At 36.5% G+C, this 14,408-nt stretch overlaps 1 protein-coding gene across 2 annotated transcripts in view; it reads right to left on the bottom strand.

Moving 5' to 3' along the window:
• Nucleotides 1-14,408, bottom strand: part of prim2 (DNA primase subunit 2) — a 36,689-nt gene that overhangs the window by 18,950 nt on the left and 3,331 nt on the right. For both annotated transcript variants that reach the window (XM_030156812.1, XM_030156813.1), the window contains exons 3-10: nucleotides 14,277-14,389; nucleotides 13,087-13,181; nucleotides 12,868-12,988; nucleotides 11,664-11,759; nucleotides 10,508-10,645; nucleotides 8,313-8,380; nucleotides 5,368-5,440; nucleotides 4,111-4,296 (exon numbers count right to left, since the gene is read on the bottom strand). In XM_030156812.1, the coding sequence (XP_030012672.1) occupies nucleotides 4,111-4,296; nucleotides 5,368-5,440; nucleotides 8,313-8,380; nucleotides 10,508-10,645; nucleotides 11,664-11,759; nucleotides 12,868-12,988; nucleotides 13,087-13,181; nucleotides 14,277-14,389 (890 nt within the window). The remainder of the gene's footprint in view (nucleotides 1-4,110; nucleotides 4,297-5,367; nucleotides 5,441-8,312; nucleotides 8,381-10,507; nucleotides 10,646-11,663; nucleotides 11,760-12,867; nucleotides 12,989-13,086; nucleotides 13,182-14,276; nucleotides 14,390-14,408) is intronic.

Here is a 14,408-nt window from a genome sequence, read left to right as displayed (position 1 = left end):
TCGGCATCACTGCCTCCCATCTTTTTCTCTGTGCCTGTCGCATACTAATGAGCAGGCTTTGTGCAGCCTGCCACAAAGTGCAGTCCCTGACACAACACATACATCACTGTGAGAGCTGCGATCTGGTCAGCACCGTTCTGCTGCCTCTGCTGTGGAACACGAGCTGGGCTTTGTGCAGAGCCCATCACAGTTTCTCTGGGAGACTGTACATGGGAGCCAAACCACCTCAGAAACAGAGCACTAAAGTGTGCAACATGAATCCAGTGTACTGAGCTGAGGCCCAATAGCAGGTACTAGGACGGGAGCAGGTAAAGCCGGGATAAACAACGTGTTATTATTTTAAAAACCTACTAACGTGGCCTTTATTTACCACCTCTTTTATGTAAAACACAAAAAGATAATAGAAAATTTTTGACTTTTGAAGTGTAGCTTAAAAAAAAACCTCTCACATTAAATCAAATCATTAGGGAATGAAGAAAACCACAACTCAAAAATAACTGTCTTGACTTTGTACAGGTTTTGCTGCAGTGCAGGGTTATTTTAAAAAGCTACAAATTATGGGTGATACTGTTGTTTACTTGTTATTTCAGACTATGCAACCTTATTATTTCTCCACACTGTTTTTCCTTCCAATATTAGAAAATAATGGATTAAATACAGGTGGTGCATGCAATTATCTATGTTAAACCAAAAAAATCCTCCTGCAGCCTTGAAGATTTCAGCAACTGTCCAAGTTCAGCAGCCACACTGTGCAACACTGATCCAATACGTTTAGGTAAGAAGTCAGCTTTGATTTATGTAGTCTTTATCAATCATACCATATCTATAGACATGCAGGGTATATATATAACAATGAAATATGTCTGTCATCTAGTTGGACCATTAAACTACGGTGATGGTAAACAGTGATGTGAAGCTAAAAACCACTGCATTTCTGGTGGTTAAATGGACACAGTACTTCAGAGCAGTCATGTTATAAGATCATGACCATTAATTTCAGACGCTGTCAGAGTCTTGTCCCAGACCCTCTCTAACGGCTGACTTTAAACCTTTCATGGTGCGATGTATGATCGCTGTTTTAGGAGCCGCGACACAAGATATTGTTCTCATTTATTGTCTGGGACAGCTACACACGCAGCTTAAGATGTGCATTTTTAATAAAATAAAATTTAAGAAAACAGCTCTGTTTGTTCACTTTAAGAAAAACATTTAGCAGGCTGCTTATTATAATGTGGGCATCGCATATTTCACAAAAAATAGATTCAAAAAGGGAAAAGAGGCTTTAATGAAATATTTATGACACATAGGTAGTTATTTACTAAAAGTGTAAATGGAATATCAGTACCACTTTGTTCCTGTTTACACTATACTGAATGAGAATTCTGAGCCTTTTTTGTCAACATGGTAGAAATTAAGTGCACAACATGTATTTTTGCCTTATTTCTTATTAATAACTTAGCAAAGACAGGATCAGGGACACACTATTCGCTTGTTAAAAAAAGGCACAAACATCTTTGAGTATCCTAATATATTACTGTCTTTCCACAGTGTATTTTCTTAAACATATGCTTATTACACTGAAAAACTATTGCACCAGCAGCAAATGGAAACCTCTACATTTCTCAGATATATGCCTGGACATTTTTGTACATCTGATGCAATATGTGTTACAAGACTGCAAAGAGTACAGGCTACCTGGTGTGACATGGCAGGGGTGCCAACCATGTGATCCACTTCTACAAATCAGTGTTCAAAGACAACACATTTCAGGGATCAAGGCCCGTCCACATGCAGCGCTGTGCCAGAACAGTGTGATGGGTGTTTGTTCAACTGAGAACAACTGAATGATTTCTTGGCGCTTGCCTTGTACCAAATTGATACAATGTCTTTTGATGAGCACTCAAAAATGAAGCACTTTTGTGAGCAGCACACAGGTGTTTATCAGTGTGGGTCAGATGCTCAGGTAGAGTGTTTTCAAAGCTTTAAGTTTGTAATTAAAAAGTTAAAATGATTAAAAAAGGCTCTGCAGGCTGATAAGCTTCTCTGGAGGGAGAAGATGTGTTTACTCTGGATATATTTATAAATGTAAGGAAGGTTCTAAGGAAAAAGCGTGACTGAATTTAAACTGTTTAAATGGGGGATGTCAGATACTTAGTTAAACTCCTGAAAAGATAAGAATTTTTAATTTTGTATTTATCTAATGATGAGAGGATGGCATTTTAAAAAGTACAACTCTAGATAGATAGATCAATAGACAGACATTCCAGGAAACATGCAAAATAACAGTGCCCTTGAACGAAATTTCACTGCATGACTCTCGAACATAGTATAAAAAATAAATACATAAAAACAGACGTCAAATATTCAATCTCAATATGTCAAAGGTGCTGTTATATAAAAGTGCTGTGTGCATACTAATTAAAAAACTGTTTTAAAAGTCTGAAATCTTATATTTTTCTGCAAAAATGTGTATTGTAACGCTATGATTGTTTTTAACTCTTTAAGTGCCAGACAGTTAAGGGGCTAATAAGCCTTAAAAGTGCCACCGAATTTGGCCGTTTTTCAGTATTTCGCGTCGTTTTTATAATATTTGAAGAATCCTGCAGGAAACCGCTCGGTAACATCCGACCGATTGCTAATTAGATTCAAAACGCACCGGACGCAGCCGATTCATTATTGATCGTAATTTGCATAATTCATAATAATAATAATAATAATAATAATCTTTATTTATATAGCGCTTTTCATACATTAAAAACTGTAGCACAAAGTGCTTTACATATCAGTTTAAAAATCAGTACTGCCCCCCACCCACACCCACCCACTCACCCGCACACACACACATACATATACATGCAAACCCACATATACATGCAAACCCACAAGCTCACACATACTTAAGAAGACTGACTGAACACGGGTAGACCAGAACAAAAATGTACAAGTAAAACATCAATTTAGGAGGCGCTGTCTCAGGGAGCCATCCGCACCAGGAGGCAGCCGCCGACCCCGGCGACCAGGCACCAGCAACACAGCCCCGCATCCCAACTAGTGGGAGAGGGCCAACTGGGACCCCCACCCACCAGAAAGGAGCGGACCCCAGTGAGAGAATGAGAGAAGGCGCCACAGCCCCCGGAGTCCACAGCCGCCCCCCGGCATGGAAGGCTCCCTCTGATGAAACACCGGAGAATAAGAAACATTAAAAAGATATAAAAATATTATTCGGTTGCGTGACCTCAAATTCCCGTCTGCTTGGTCTCAAAAGGGGGACACAGAAAGACCGTCATCGAAATGTGAGAAAGAAATGGGGGTGGATGGTTTGTTTGTACACAAATATGGCGTGTTCTCCAAAGCCGATTTAATCGGCCCATGGCACTGAAAGTGTTAAGTGAGAAATACCAAAACTGTAAGCACCCAGTTCATGTTAGTTTTTTTTTTTTTTTTTTTTTTTTTAACTCTTTTGTATGTATAAAAAACGAAATACGAAAATGACTCTAATAGATAATATCTGTATGAATAAGGGATGAAAACAATTAATCGACTATCAATGAATTGTCGATAACTGCATTGATAATTTACTCAATTCAATTATTAATTGTCGGTTAATTGCCCTTTTCCACGTCCTGTCCGAAGGCGGCTGGTTTGTCCGTGCTGCGACGCTGTGGCTGGGATAGCCAGTCATCGAACCGGATCATGGCGTTGATGAGTTAGAATTGCTTTAGGGACATGGTGGAGCGAAACACAGACTGGCCCGTCTGTTTGTGGGAGCGGTGCACCCACGCCTAAATACACGCACAAATGTGGGGTCGGTATTGAATCAGAGTGTTTTCAGTATAATATATAGCATACAAACAATATCTAGCTCTTATTCTTACAGACCCTATTGAAAGAGAAATTCAGGTTCTCAGGAAAATTGCCACTTATTAGTTAATTGTTAATCGATCGATAATGTCAACCAACTAATGATTAACAGATTAATGGATAATTTGCATCCCTAGTATGAATGGTAATGAGGGAGATATTTTGTCATCTTTTTCAGTAAAATTAAATGAAAAATAAATATATAAAAGTCTGAAATGTGTTTAAAAGTCTATAAATAGTTGATGTTACCTTGTCTGCGTCCACTTTACCCCTGATGAACTCTGACCTCCAGAACTGCAGCGCCTGCTCCAGGGAAAGACCGATTCCTTTGAGGAAGAGTCCGTACTGCATTCGGCCGCCGTGGCGGAGGTGGTGGTTCTCTCTCAGGGCCTGATGGAGCTGCCTCATGCACAGTGGGAAGGACTTTCCTGAAAGCTGGAGATGGGTGACAATTCATAACTAAATTACAAAAATGAAAGTCTCTGGCTTCACCGCTACTTTCACAGTGATGCATTGTTATTATCCTTACAAGTGATGTCGACTTTTACTCAGTTTCTTTTTTTTTTTTTCTTACTCAGTTCCTTCTTTCAAGTCTAACAATAATTGGCCAAATGAAGCAGAAGCGGAATTAAAGTGCAACTGTGCCCTGACTGTCACGAACTACACTTATTGAATGATTTTGATGAGATAAAAAAAAAAAAAAAAAAGTATGAAAAGAGGGAGGTGAGGCAGAGCTGCCTGTCAAGGTGTGGATGAACTATAGGAGTAGTTCAGGGACATCCGCAAAACAAAGAATCACAAGGGTCCTCTGCAGAAGCATCTGATGATCTGAAAGGTTAGTTCAGGTTTTATATGCTTTTACGAATTAAAAAAGGCTCAAGTTAACAATATGCTACATTTAGAACATATTCACCATTTTACCATGCTGTCATACAATTCTTTCCAACAAGGAGCTGAGGCCCTAAAGTGCTCTTCAAAGTTCCCTGGCTCGCTGAACAATAAAAGCAATTCTGTGGCTGCCTCAATCACCCCACCCACTTGTCTTATTGTGAGGTTTTAACACGTTAGTTCAGATCCAAAATGACAAATGATCGAGGCAGCAGTTACAGAGCTACAATGATCCCGATACTGCAACTACGACCCACTTCTGCATATTCCTCCAAACCTTTTAGATTAAAATGTCAGAAGATATACCTGGAAAATCAGGCACATTAACATTTATAACTTGTGATATTGACGATTAGGTTGTGAAACTATCTTTTAAACATGAATAATTACCACAGGTTCACTTTAGCATGTCATTGCACACACCGGTTCACTGGATTCAGATGTTTTATTACTTAATGTCTGAAGTGAATCTGAAAGGGAGCTGAAATTGTAACCGATGAATGCATAAAAGCTGTTAATAAAATATACTGACATATTAACTGTCAAATGGATGTTGGTAAGAAGTCGTAAACAGCTCATTGTATGGATCTTTATGAATAGATTTTCACTGAAACTTACAGAATCGATTTGATCCAAAGAGATCTTCCCAACGTTCTTCTGAATGCTGTAGTCCTGCCCCACGTAGGCGTGACTAAAAAAACACAACACATGTAATCAAAACATGAAAAGTAGGGACAAATATGACTGATGGTAATAAGTAGGGGTGTGATGAAATATCAGTTCTGCAATATATCGTGATATTTCATTTCACAATGCTGTATCAATATTGAAAAATAATGTATTGATGTTTTTTGGTATTTATTCAAATGCAGATATTGTGGAGGTTCATTTCTGTTTTTCTTTTCTGTTTATATTTTATTTATTATTAGTTAACACTCTTTTTTTAAATAATGTTAGTTCCTTTGTTGGGATTGCACAAAAATAATGTTCTGATGTTAGTTCTGAACTAATAGAATATGAACATTTGAGCAGGATCTTCAACTTTAATGTCTGTAAAATATAATTTCAGGTTTAACACAAGAAAATTTTGTGATATAACATTAGATCCTGTTCTGATCAAATAAAAATGTGTTTAGTGTTTGTGCATATTTCTGGTGTAATTCAATTCTTCAAGGAAATAATCATTAAAAGAACAGAAACAAGCCAAAAAAATTGCCTTTTTAACAGTATCATGATATATCGAGATATATCGTATCGTGATCCTAGTATTGTGATTTGTATCATATCGCCAGATTCTTGTTGATAGACACCGCTAGTTGGGAGTGCACAAAAATAATGTTATGATGTTAGTTATGAAATAGTAGAATATGAACATTTGAGCAGGATCTTCAACTTTAATGTCTGTAAAATATAATTTAAGGTTTAACACAAGAAAATTTTGTGATATAACATTAGATCCTGTTCTGATCAAATAAAAATGTGTTTAGTGTTTGTGCATATTTCTGGTGTAATTCAATTCTTCAAGGAAAGAATCATTGTAGAAAAAGAAACAAACAAAAAATTGCATTTTTAACAGTATCATGATATATTGTGATATATCGTATTGTGATCCTAGTATTGTGATGAGTATCGTACTGCCAGATTCTTGCCAACACACACCCTTAGTAATAAGGCAATTTCAGGAGGAACTGGTAATTTGTGAGGCATGTTTCCTGATTAAAAAAAAAAAGATCTGACATAAAGCAAAAAGAAAATATAATATATTCCCTGCAGCCAAACAAACTTCTGAGAACTACTAATCTGTTATCAGATTCTTAAGCCTGTATTCAGGAACCCATTGAGTCCCAAGAGGTGGTGCTTTGCGTCACATTGTGTTCCCACTATGTTTTAGATTAGCCACCTGCCCACTAATCTCAACAACCTCCCCACTAATCCCCATCAACAATCGGACGACATGACTTCTCCCACCTCTGTATTCATGCTGTTACTTTTATCTAAGAGTTAACACCCTCAATGTGTTTGAAGATGCACTCCTTTGCTATTGAAGCTTGAAAAAACCAGCTGCTATTAAACCCCTGTAAATGCAAACACCTCTTGTTCCCGATTCACATGAAAAGGCTTTCATTAGAAAACAACTTAAAGAGTATTAATTAAGAAGGCATTTATAGAAGGTGAAGCCTATAACACAGAGACTAGCAGCTGTGCTATTCTTAAAAAAAAAAAAAAAAAAAACATCACAAGTACATGAACTAGGGCTGCACGATATTGGAAAAAACTGACATTGCTATTTTTGTTTAACCCTGTGATATGAAGAAATACTCAGGAGTATATCATATCTGTGTGGTGCTGACGTAAATGGTCAAACTAATCAGTTGTGTTACCTCTTGTTGTGGAAACAGGTGCGAGACACTGTCGACACAGAACACGTGTTTCAATATCATCCTTCTTGTAACCAAAAAAATAATTCCAGATAATAGACGTTGCTTTTCTTTTCGGCACCAAGTCTTCATTTACAGTGATTTTCTCTTGTTCGTTGCTCATTTTTCAATATTGTTCCCAGCAACTCACTCCAAACCAAGGTTATAATAGTTTTGGAATTGTCCTTAGAGTTTAGTTTTGACTTTTTTTTTCTCTAATTCAGTTATCTTTAATTAATTTTTAAAGCCAGTTTGCTAGTTTTTATTAGTTCTTGTTTTTTTTCTAAATCCTTAATTTTAGTTTAGTTTTAGTTTTTTCTTATCTTTTTTCTTCTTCACCATCATATTCAAATAAATCCCATGCAGGACTCTGCTGTTTCCAGGTACAGTGGGGACGAGAAGACGACTCTAAACCAAATGACTGACCATGAAGTGCCGTATGGTGGCAACAGCTAAAATTGCTGGAGCGAAATAAATCAATGTGACATTGACAAAAACGAAAAAGAAGGGAATTTCATCCATAATTTTTACACGTTTTAGTTAGTTTTGTAAGCACACAATGCAGTTTCAGTTAATTATGGTTTTTTTCTCTTTAAATTATAGTTTTTATTTGTTTCAGTTAATTGATTTTTCAATTCTAGTTTTCGTCATTTCGTTAATTTTCATTAACGATAATAACCTTGCTCCAAACTGATTAAGAACGATCGTGATTGGCAGTGTGTGTCACTACCTTTGAAATTAGGTGAGAACACGTTGATTTAATTCGCCTCCTACATCGCAGGGCCTGCAATGTGACTATTGCGTACACGTACATCCTGATGATGATGCTCAAACGATATATTGTGCAGCTCTAACATGGACCTTTATCTTGGATGCACTTCTTTAAACTACTTGTTCAGGTAATTTTTTAGCAGTTGCATGGATGTTGCAAACATATCATTAATATCCATTAAAATCCTAACTGCTAAAACAAAACCTTTAATGAACAGATGATGCAGCGAGCCCATAAGTGAACACAACATCTGGACCTGTCTGCAGGGACAAATGCGTTGACTCGGTCCAGTCTCTTCATGTCAAAGATCAATCCTGCAAAATTCAACAGGATCCCGGCAAAGTGGCGACAAAGTTATTAATCCTGTGGCTTACCTGAGGTGGTTAAGGAGAGGTTGGAGCCGTTCATCAGAATGCACTGCCGGTAGTGAGCGGGCTGTCAGCTGCGGATGAGATGGGCATCGCTTGAGTAATGGCAAATAGTGTAGGTCAAAGGACTAAGCACCGTTAGCGGAGTCGAACGGTTGGGGTTCATTGTGCAGCTTAAGCACAATAAAAGTACAGTAATTAAAAAAAAGACAATGTTATGGCTAAGGCACTGCAAAGAAATCCATCTGTATTTTAGTGTTAACACTTCAACTGTGAATCTAACTCTGCTTCTGCAACTTTTTCATAACAATTTGGCTCCAATTTGTGGAAAAACATGACTGACATTTTTTTGGTTTTTTTTTTACTTGAGCTGAGCAAACAACCACATATGAATCAAACACAATGACACTTACGAGGTGTCTGTGGCAAACAAATCTGGCTTGGTTTTCACCTCCTGTCACGATTTAACAAAAGTATTCCTGCCTCTCATGAAAGCTGTAGGACTGATTTATTTATGCATCTTAGGAATGAAAGCACAGATTTCAGAACAAACCCGATAAAGGACGCTTTATTTGGCTTCCTAATTGCTTTTTAAACGTGATTTTAAAAAAAACAGCGAGTTGCCTAAAGTGCACTCTCTGAAATTTGCCTTACACAAACACAAAAACTGCTTAATAAACCATATTTTTATCTGCTAATGAATAACCAAGCAGAGTCATGGAGAAGCAGCTTTCAATTTCATACCTTTTTCATGACACATTTTGTGCAATGTCCCCTTTCCATCCCCAGTGGATGAGAATAACTGTTATAGTAACACATAAAGAGCTATTATGGCACAGTTACAGGAAAAAAAAAAAAAAAAAAAAAAAGGTTTGCAACGCTATTCCATTCCAACAGTTAGTGGTCCAGATAATTACCAGGAAACTGGAGATTGGCTGATCTGGACCATGATGTGCTTTTTTGGTGTTTGTGTTTCCCTTTTCCAATTTGGAAACAACACGCCTGCAAATCCCATGACGGACACATGTTCATATTAAAGCTAATTAAATAGATGCAGTCCACTATGCCAACAGCAATATCAAGGCAACGACCTTCTACACTACAGCATTAACACTACTAGTTGAACACTAGAAGGGCTTCTATGGTAGTTTTCTAAAGCATAAATCTGTGGGAATACCTTCACTTTCCTACCGTGCATGAATTCAGAAACTGAAAGGCTTCATAAAAAGACACATTTCTTTTTACTTACGCTCCTTTGCCAGTGATGAAGCTTAGATGGGTGCGTCAGCGTGCCAATAGGTATTTTAGATCGCTTTCTAAACAGGGCTGTGCGTTTCCATAAATGCCGGTATAACCTGGCAGTGGAATTGATTGGAAGTGACTATTCAGTGAAGTATGAGGAACAGTCAACACAACGCCTCCACCGAGTAAAACCAGACCTTTGTTCAAACTGCCATGACAACTTGACTGAAGACAAGTAACGTAGCGAGGGTCTTTACAGACACCCAAGGACGACACATTTGTACCCAAAGCAAAACACTAGACTAGCTGAAATCAATAATACCTTCAACTAATCGGTATTTAAGTTCTTTTCTGCCATCCTGAACTTTCCCCTTTTTTCCAAGGCAAAGGCTCGCTTTGTACCCGCAACATGGTTGTTCCGAACAATGCTTTAATGTTGCTTGGCATTCAGGCCAGTGAACAAGTGTGGCTAAGCCTCACCCCAACCTTCAAATCATGCCTAAAGGGACAACAAGCACTTTCACACTAGCTATGTACCCTCAAGACACTCTGTCATGTGTACAAATGTATTTACCTTATTTAAACCGTGCATTTCTCTCCTGTCCCTGAGGGCTCTGACAGTAGCAGCCATGACTGCGGTTTCATAATTTACTACATGGAACCAAGGTTATGGTATTCACAATATGCATTTACATAAACTACATGTACAGGGTGTGGACAAAACAGTCGTGAAATATAATTCAATACGAAGCTCTGTTGGCTGAGTGTAAAACTGTGTTGATTAAAGCCTGGGGTCCCTTTTTAGGCCATAACCATCAAAAGCCAGACCTTAGTCAAACTCCCTTAAATAGAAGAAATCTTGTGTTACATGTGGAATACACCTGAAGGTTTTCACTTTTCAAAAAACATTATATAACAGACTTCATCACTCTTTTGATGACAGAGTTGGAGGCACTTACTGCAAGAGCTTTAGAAAGTCTTGTACGGAAATCATTGAGAACAATTGTGACAATGTCCTGGTGGGGGATGTACACGTAGCCCGCTTTGAGGTACACTTTCCTTGTTCGCACTAAATCCAAGGCATCTTGAAACGGAACCTTTAAACAATAAGACACGAACAGAATTATTAATAACTGAAGCAATCAAAATATAGAAACATTTATACCTCCCATGCATGAATGTTAGGATTATTACGTCTGCCACGGAGATTTACATCAACTACCTTCCCTTTTCTTACATTCAAGACATTCGATTCACAAACTCGACTGTGGAGACTAGGAGGCCTTGATTTTTTTCTACTTTTCTTTGGGTTTGTGAATAGACTTAAATCTATTGAAATGTAAAAGGTTATGAAGATCTACCAATTACAAAATTATATTTCCAGATTCTGGGGCTGCGTCAGTTGTTGCATCTCTTTAAAGAGCAAACTACTTGTATTATCACATGAAGTGTTTATAATCATTCTACATGAATACTTTTAAGATTTTGTTCATTTTTTACCTGCTGTAAGTGGATATTTTACTCAGACACAGAGTCAATATTGACAATAAATATTATTAAAGTACATGTTTTCTTTGTAAAAATTCGAAATTTCATCTCAGTCATATCCTTACACTAGATGACATCCAAGTACTCTGAAAATCTGGAGAAATTAAAAAAAAAAAAAAAAAAAAAAGACAACAGATCATCAACTGTGTAGTTGAGAAGTGGTCATACTTCAGTTTTAGTTCATTATCACCATTCTCAATGTGTAATTTTCAGGTGTAGGAGGTTGGTAATTCCTTTAAAAAGTTAACAACTAGCTGTGTGAATAATATTGCACCTCCACACTCAAGGAGGTGGTGGAAAAAAAAAAATCAGAGCTAAAAGAGAGTATATAATAAACTTAAACTCATGAAGACAAGCGAAAAATGACCAAAAAAGGATGGCAACATTCCTAGGCAGAATGATTTTACATCAGCAAGAAAAAATAGGTTTATAACGAGTTTCAAAGGGTTTACATTCCGTTTTATAAAACATGACAATCCACACATTCTTATTCCATATGTTTCTGAGACGTCGATGGTTAAGATTCATAGTGGTCTTCCGTTATGGAGGCAGAGAAGACTAACTCACTTTGTAGAAGTCCTGATCCTCCACAGTGATTCCACTGACAGCGTAACTGGAGTTGACAAGTTTATCCTGCAGAGCCTTCTTTTCCTCGACACTAATCTGAAAAGTTATTGATGAGGATGAGAAATTTCAGTGAAGAGCTACAGAACTTTGGCAGTGTTTTGCCAAACATCATTTATCAAATAAATGCACTGTTTTCAGCCTGCATGACACATTACGGGTGGATGAATAATTAAACAGTTTCATTTCTGCTTTAGGTATACATCTCCATTACATGAAAAGATAGGTCTAAAGACACAATATGAGGTAAAACAGAAACTCAATATGTGTGCTGTACAGTTATTGATTCCTGTGTCAGAATTAGTGTTCATCTAAAATATTACTAAATAAATCTCCTTCAATATTTAAAGCTCTACGTCACATTTTTGTATGAAATTCCACATAATACTGGACTCTGCTGCTGTTGAACAGTGCCATCTAGTGATAAAAATGGAAATCTGAATCCCTTTTACACTAATATAGAAGACATCTTGTGATCTCACACTACACTATGAATGCTAGAACTGGGAACGCTATCATCTAAAAAGGTTTCTGATTTAACTTCACGGTTATTTCCTACTATTAATATTTACTATAAATTTTAGTGGACAACAGAATATTATAGACCGCTTAATAACTAAAAATCAGGGTAAAAAGGTCAGATTTTGTAGACAAGTCTGTGCATATGTTTTGTTTTTGTTTTGTTAAAAAACCAAACAACAAAAGGATTATATAAAAGAAAGTCCACCATTCGAAAAGGAGCGGGATAAAGTTTAACTTATAATCTCCCACCCCCTTACCCCATCCTTCAACCTACCCTAAATTCCTAGATCAGGTCCCATAAGTAACTCAAACATCCTACACATATCCGACTAAATTCTGACTACGCACAAAACAAAATTGCTATACAAATCAAGGATAGACTGTCCATTTTGCAGCAGCATTTCACATAAAGTAAACTCTGTCCATTTCATAACAATAATACACATATTATAAACAAAAATAAACTGTCCTTTTAATGACAATAATACACATATCAAAAACTAAAGTAAACTATCCATTTAGAGCCTAACGTAACACCTACTAATGTTTTTTTTCACTGAAGTGTCTGAAAAGTCAACAAAAACAGGCTTTCCAAAAACATACAGAACATTAGAATGGACTTTACCGTGTCGTACTGCAGGTTATTTCTGTGCAGAAATTCAAGTTTTTGTTTTGGAGGAAGATCATTGAAGCGGTAGCGGAAAAGGTCGACTTCCTGTTGTATAAACCACCGCCTCAGGTCCTCCCTTTAAAAGAGTTATTTAGTTTTCCTTAAGCCATCTGCATTTTTTTTTTTTTTTTATGTGATGATAAAAGTTATACAGTAATGACAGATTTTACTTACGTTTGGCAGTAGGCGAGTCTGAGAATAAAGTGGGAGATGTGGTCCTTTCGTCGTTTCTCAAATTCACTTGGTCCAGTTTGAATTTTTCTGTCGTCCTTTGTCAATAAAGATATTTTTGCATTATGTTAAAAATTTATCTCAAATAACTTTCTCACAGCTTGTTACATTGTATGTCAGCTCTACTCACTGACAAAGTTTTTTTTTTTTTTTTTTTTAATTTGCCATTCAAATATTTTTATTAAGAGCAATTTTTTTTAACCCTTCTCCTCTTGGATGTACACTACATGGACAAAAGTATTGGGACACGTTGAATTCAGGTGTTTCTTTTCTAACAGGGCTCTGGGCTACAAAACAATATTGACAAATGTCATAATATAGTTTTAAATTGTGATAAATATCATTGAACTGTATTAGTTTTGTTTACATTGTTATTTTTGCTTCCAAAATGCCTCAGAGATGGTTCTTATTTAATTTCTCTCAAAACTGATTTTGTTTTTTTAATCGATGACTATAATTTTAAATGTTCCAACTCTAAATTTCTAAAATATTTTCCACACGCTGACTGTAAAAATTAATTTTCTACCACAACTAACCACCTACTTTCTTCACATCTCATTTAGGAAAAAAAATCCCATTAATCTTTAAGAAAATATTGATGTTTATATCTCAAATCATCATGCACAGGACATCTTATAGATGTAGCCATGATGTGTCCCAGTATTTTTGTCAATATAGTTTATGAACATCAATATTTCCCTAAAGTTTAATGGGAGATTTTTCTACTTCAGTGAGATGTGAAGAAAGTAGATGGTTAGTTGTGGTAGAAAATTATTATTTACAGTTAGAGCATGAAAAATATCTTAGAAATTTAGAGGTAGAACATTTAAAATCACAGTCATGGACAAAAAAAAATAAATAAATCAATGTTGAAAAAAATGTATTTTAGAAGCAAAGATAACAATTGAAACAAAACTAACCAATGCAATGCAACATTTATCACAATATAAAACTATATTGTGACATTTGTCATTACTGTAACCCAGACCCCTGTTAGAAAAGAAACACCTGAATTCAACATGTCCCAATACTTCTGTTCATATAGCGTAGCATGGCCTAAGTGGCAATTTCCACAAATATATGATAATATGGAAGTGCGGTGATGGGGGTTATATAGAGATAAACATACTCACAGTCTCTGGTCTATATGGAAAGTTCAAGTTTTTAAACTCAGACTCCAGTTTCTTAGAGTACTGCTCTGAGTGTTTCACAAAACTCACTCCCAAAGTCTCAACGGTCTTCAACACTGTAGTGGCATCAAAAGA

This window comes from Sphaeramia orbicularis, chromosome 15 (genome assembly GCF_902148855.1).
Source record: "Sphaeramia orbicularis chromosome 15, fSphaOr1.1, whole genome shotgun sequence".
Classification (NCBI taxonomy): Eukaryota; Metazoa; Chordata; class Actinopteri; order Kurtiformes; family Apogonidae; genus Sphaeramia; species Sphaeramia orbicularis.
Note: the sequence above shows the minus strand (reverse complement) of the source record. Positions and strands in the feature narration are given on the sequence as shown.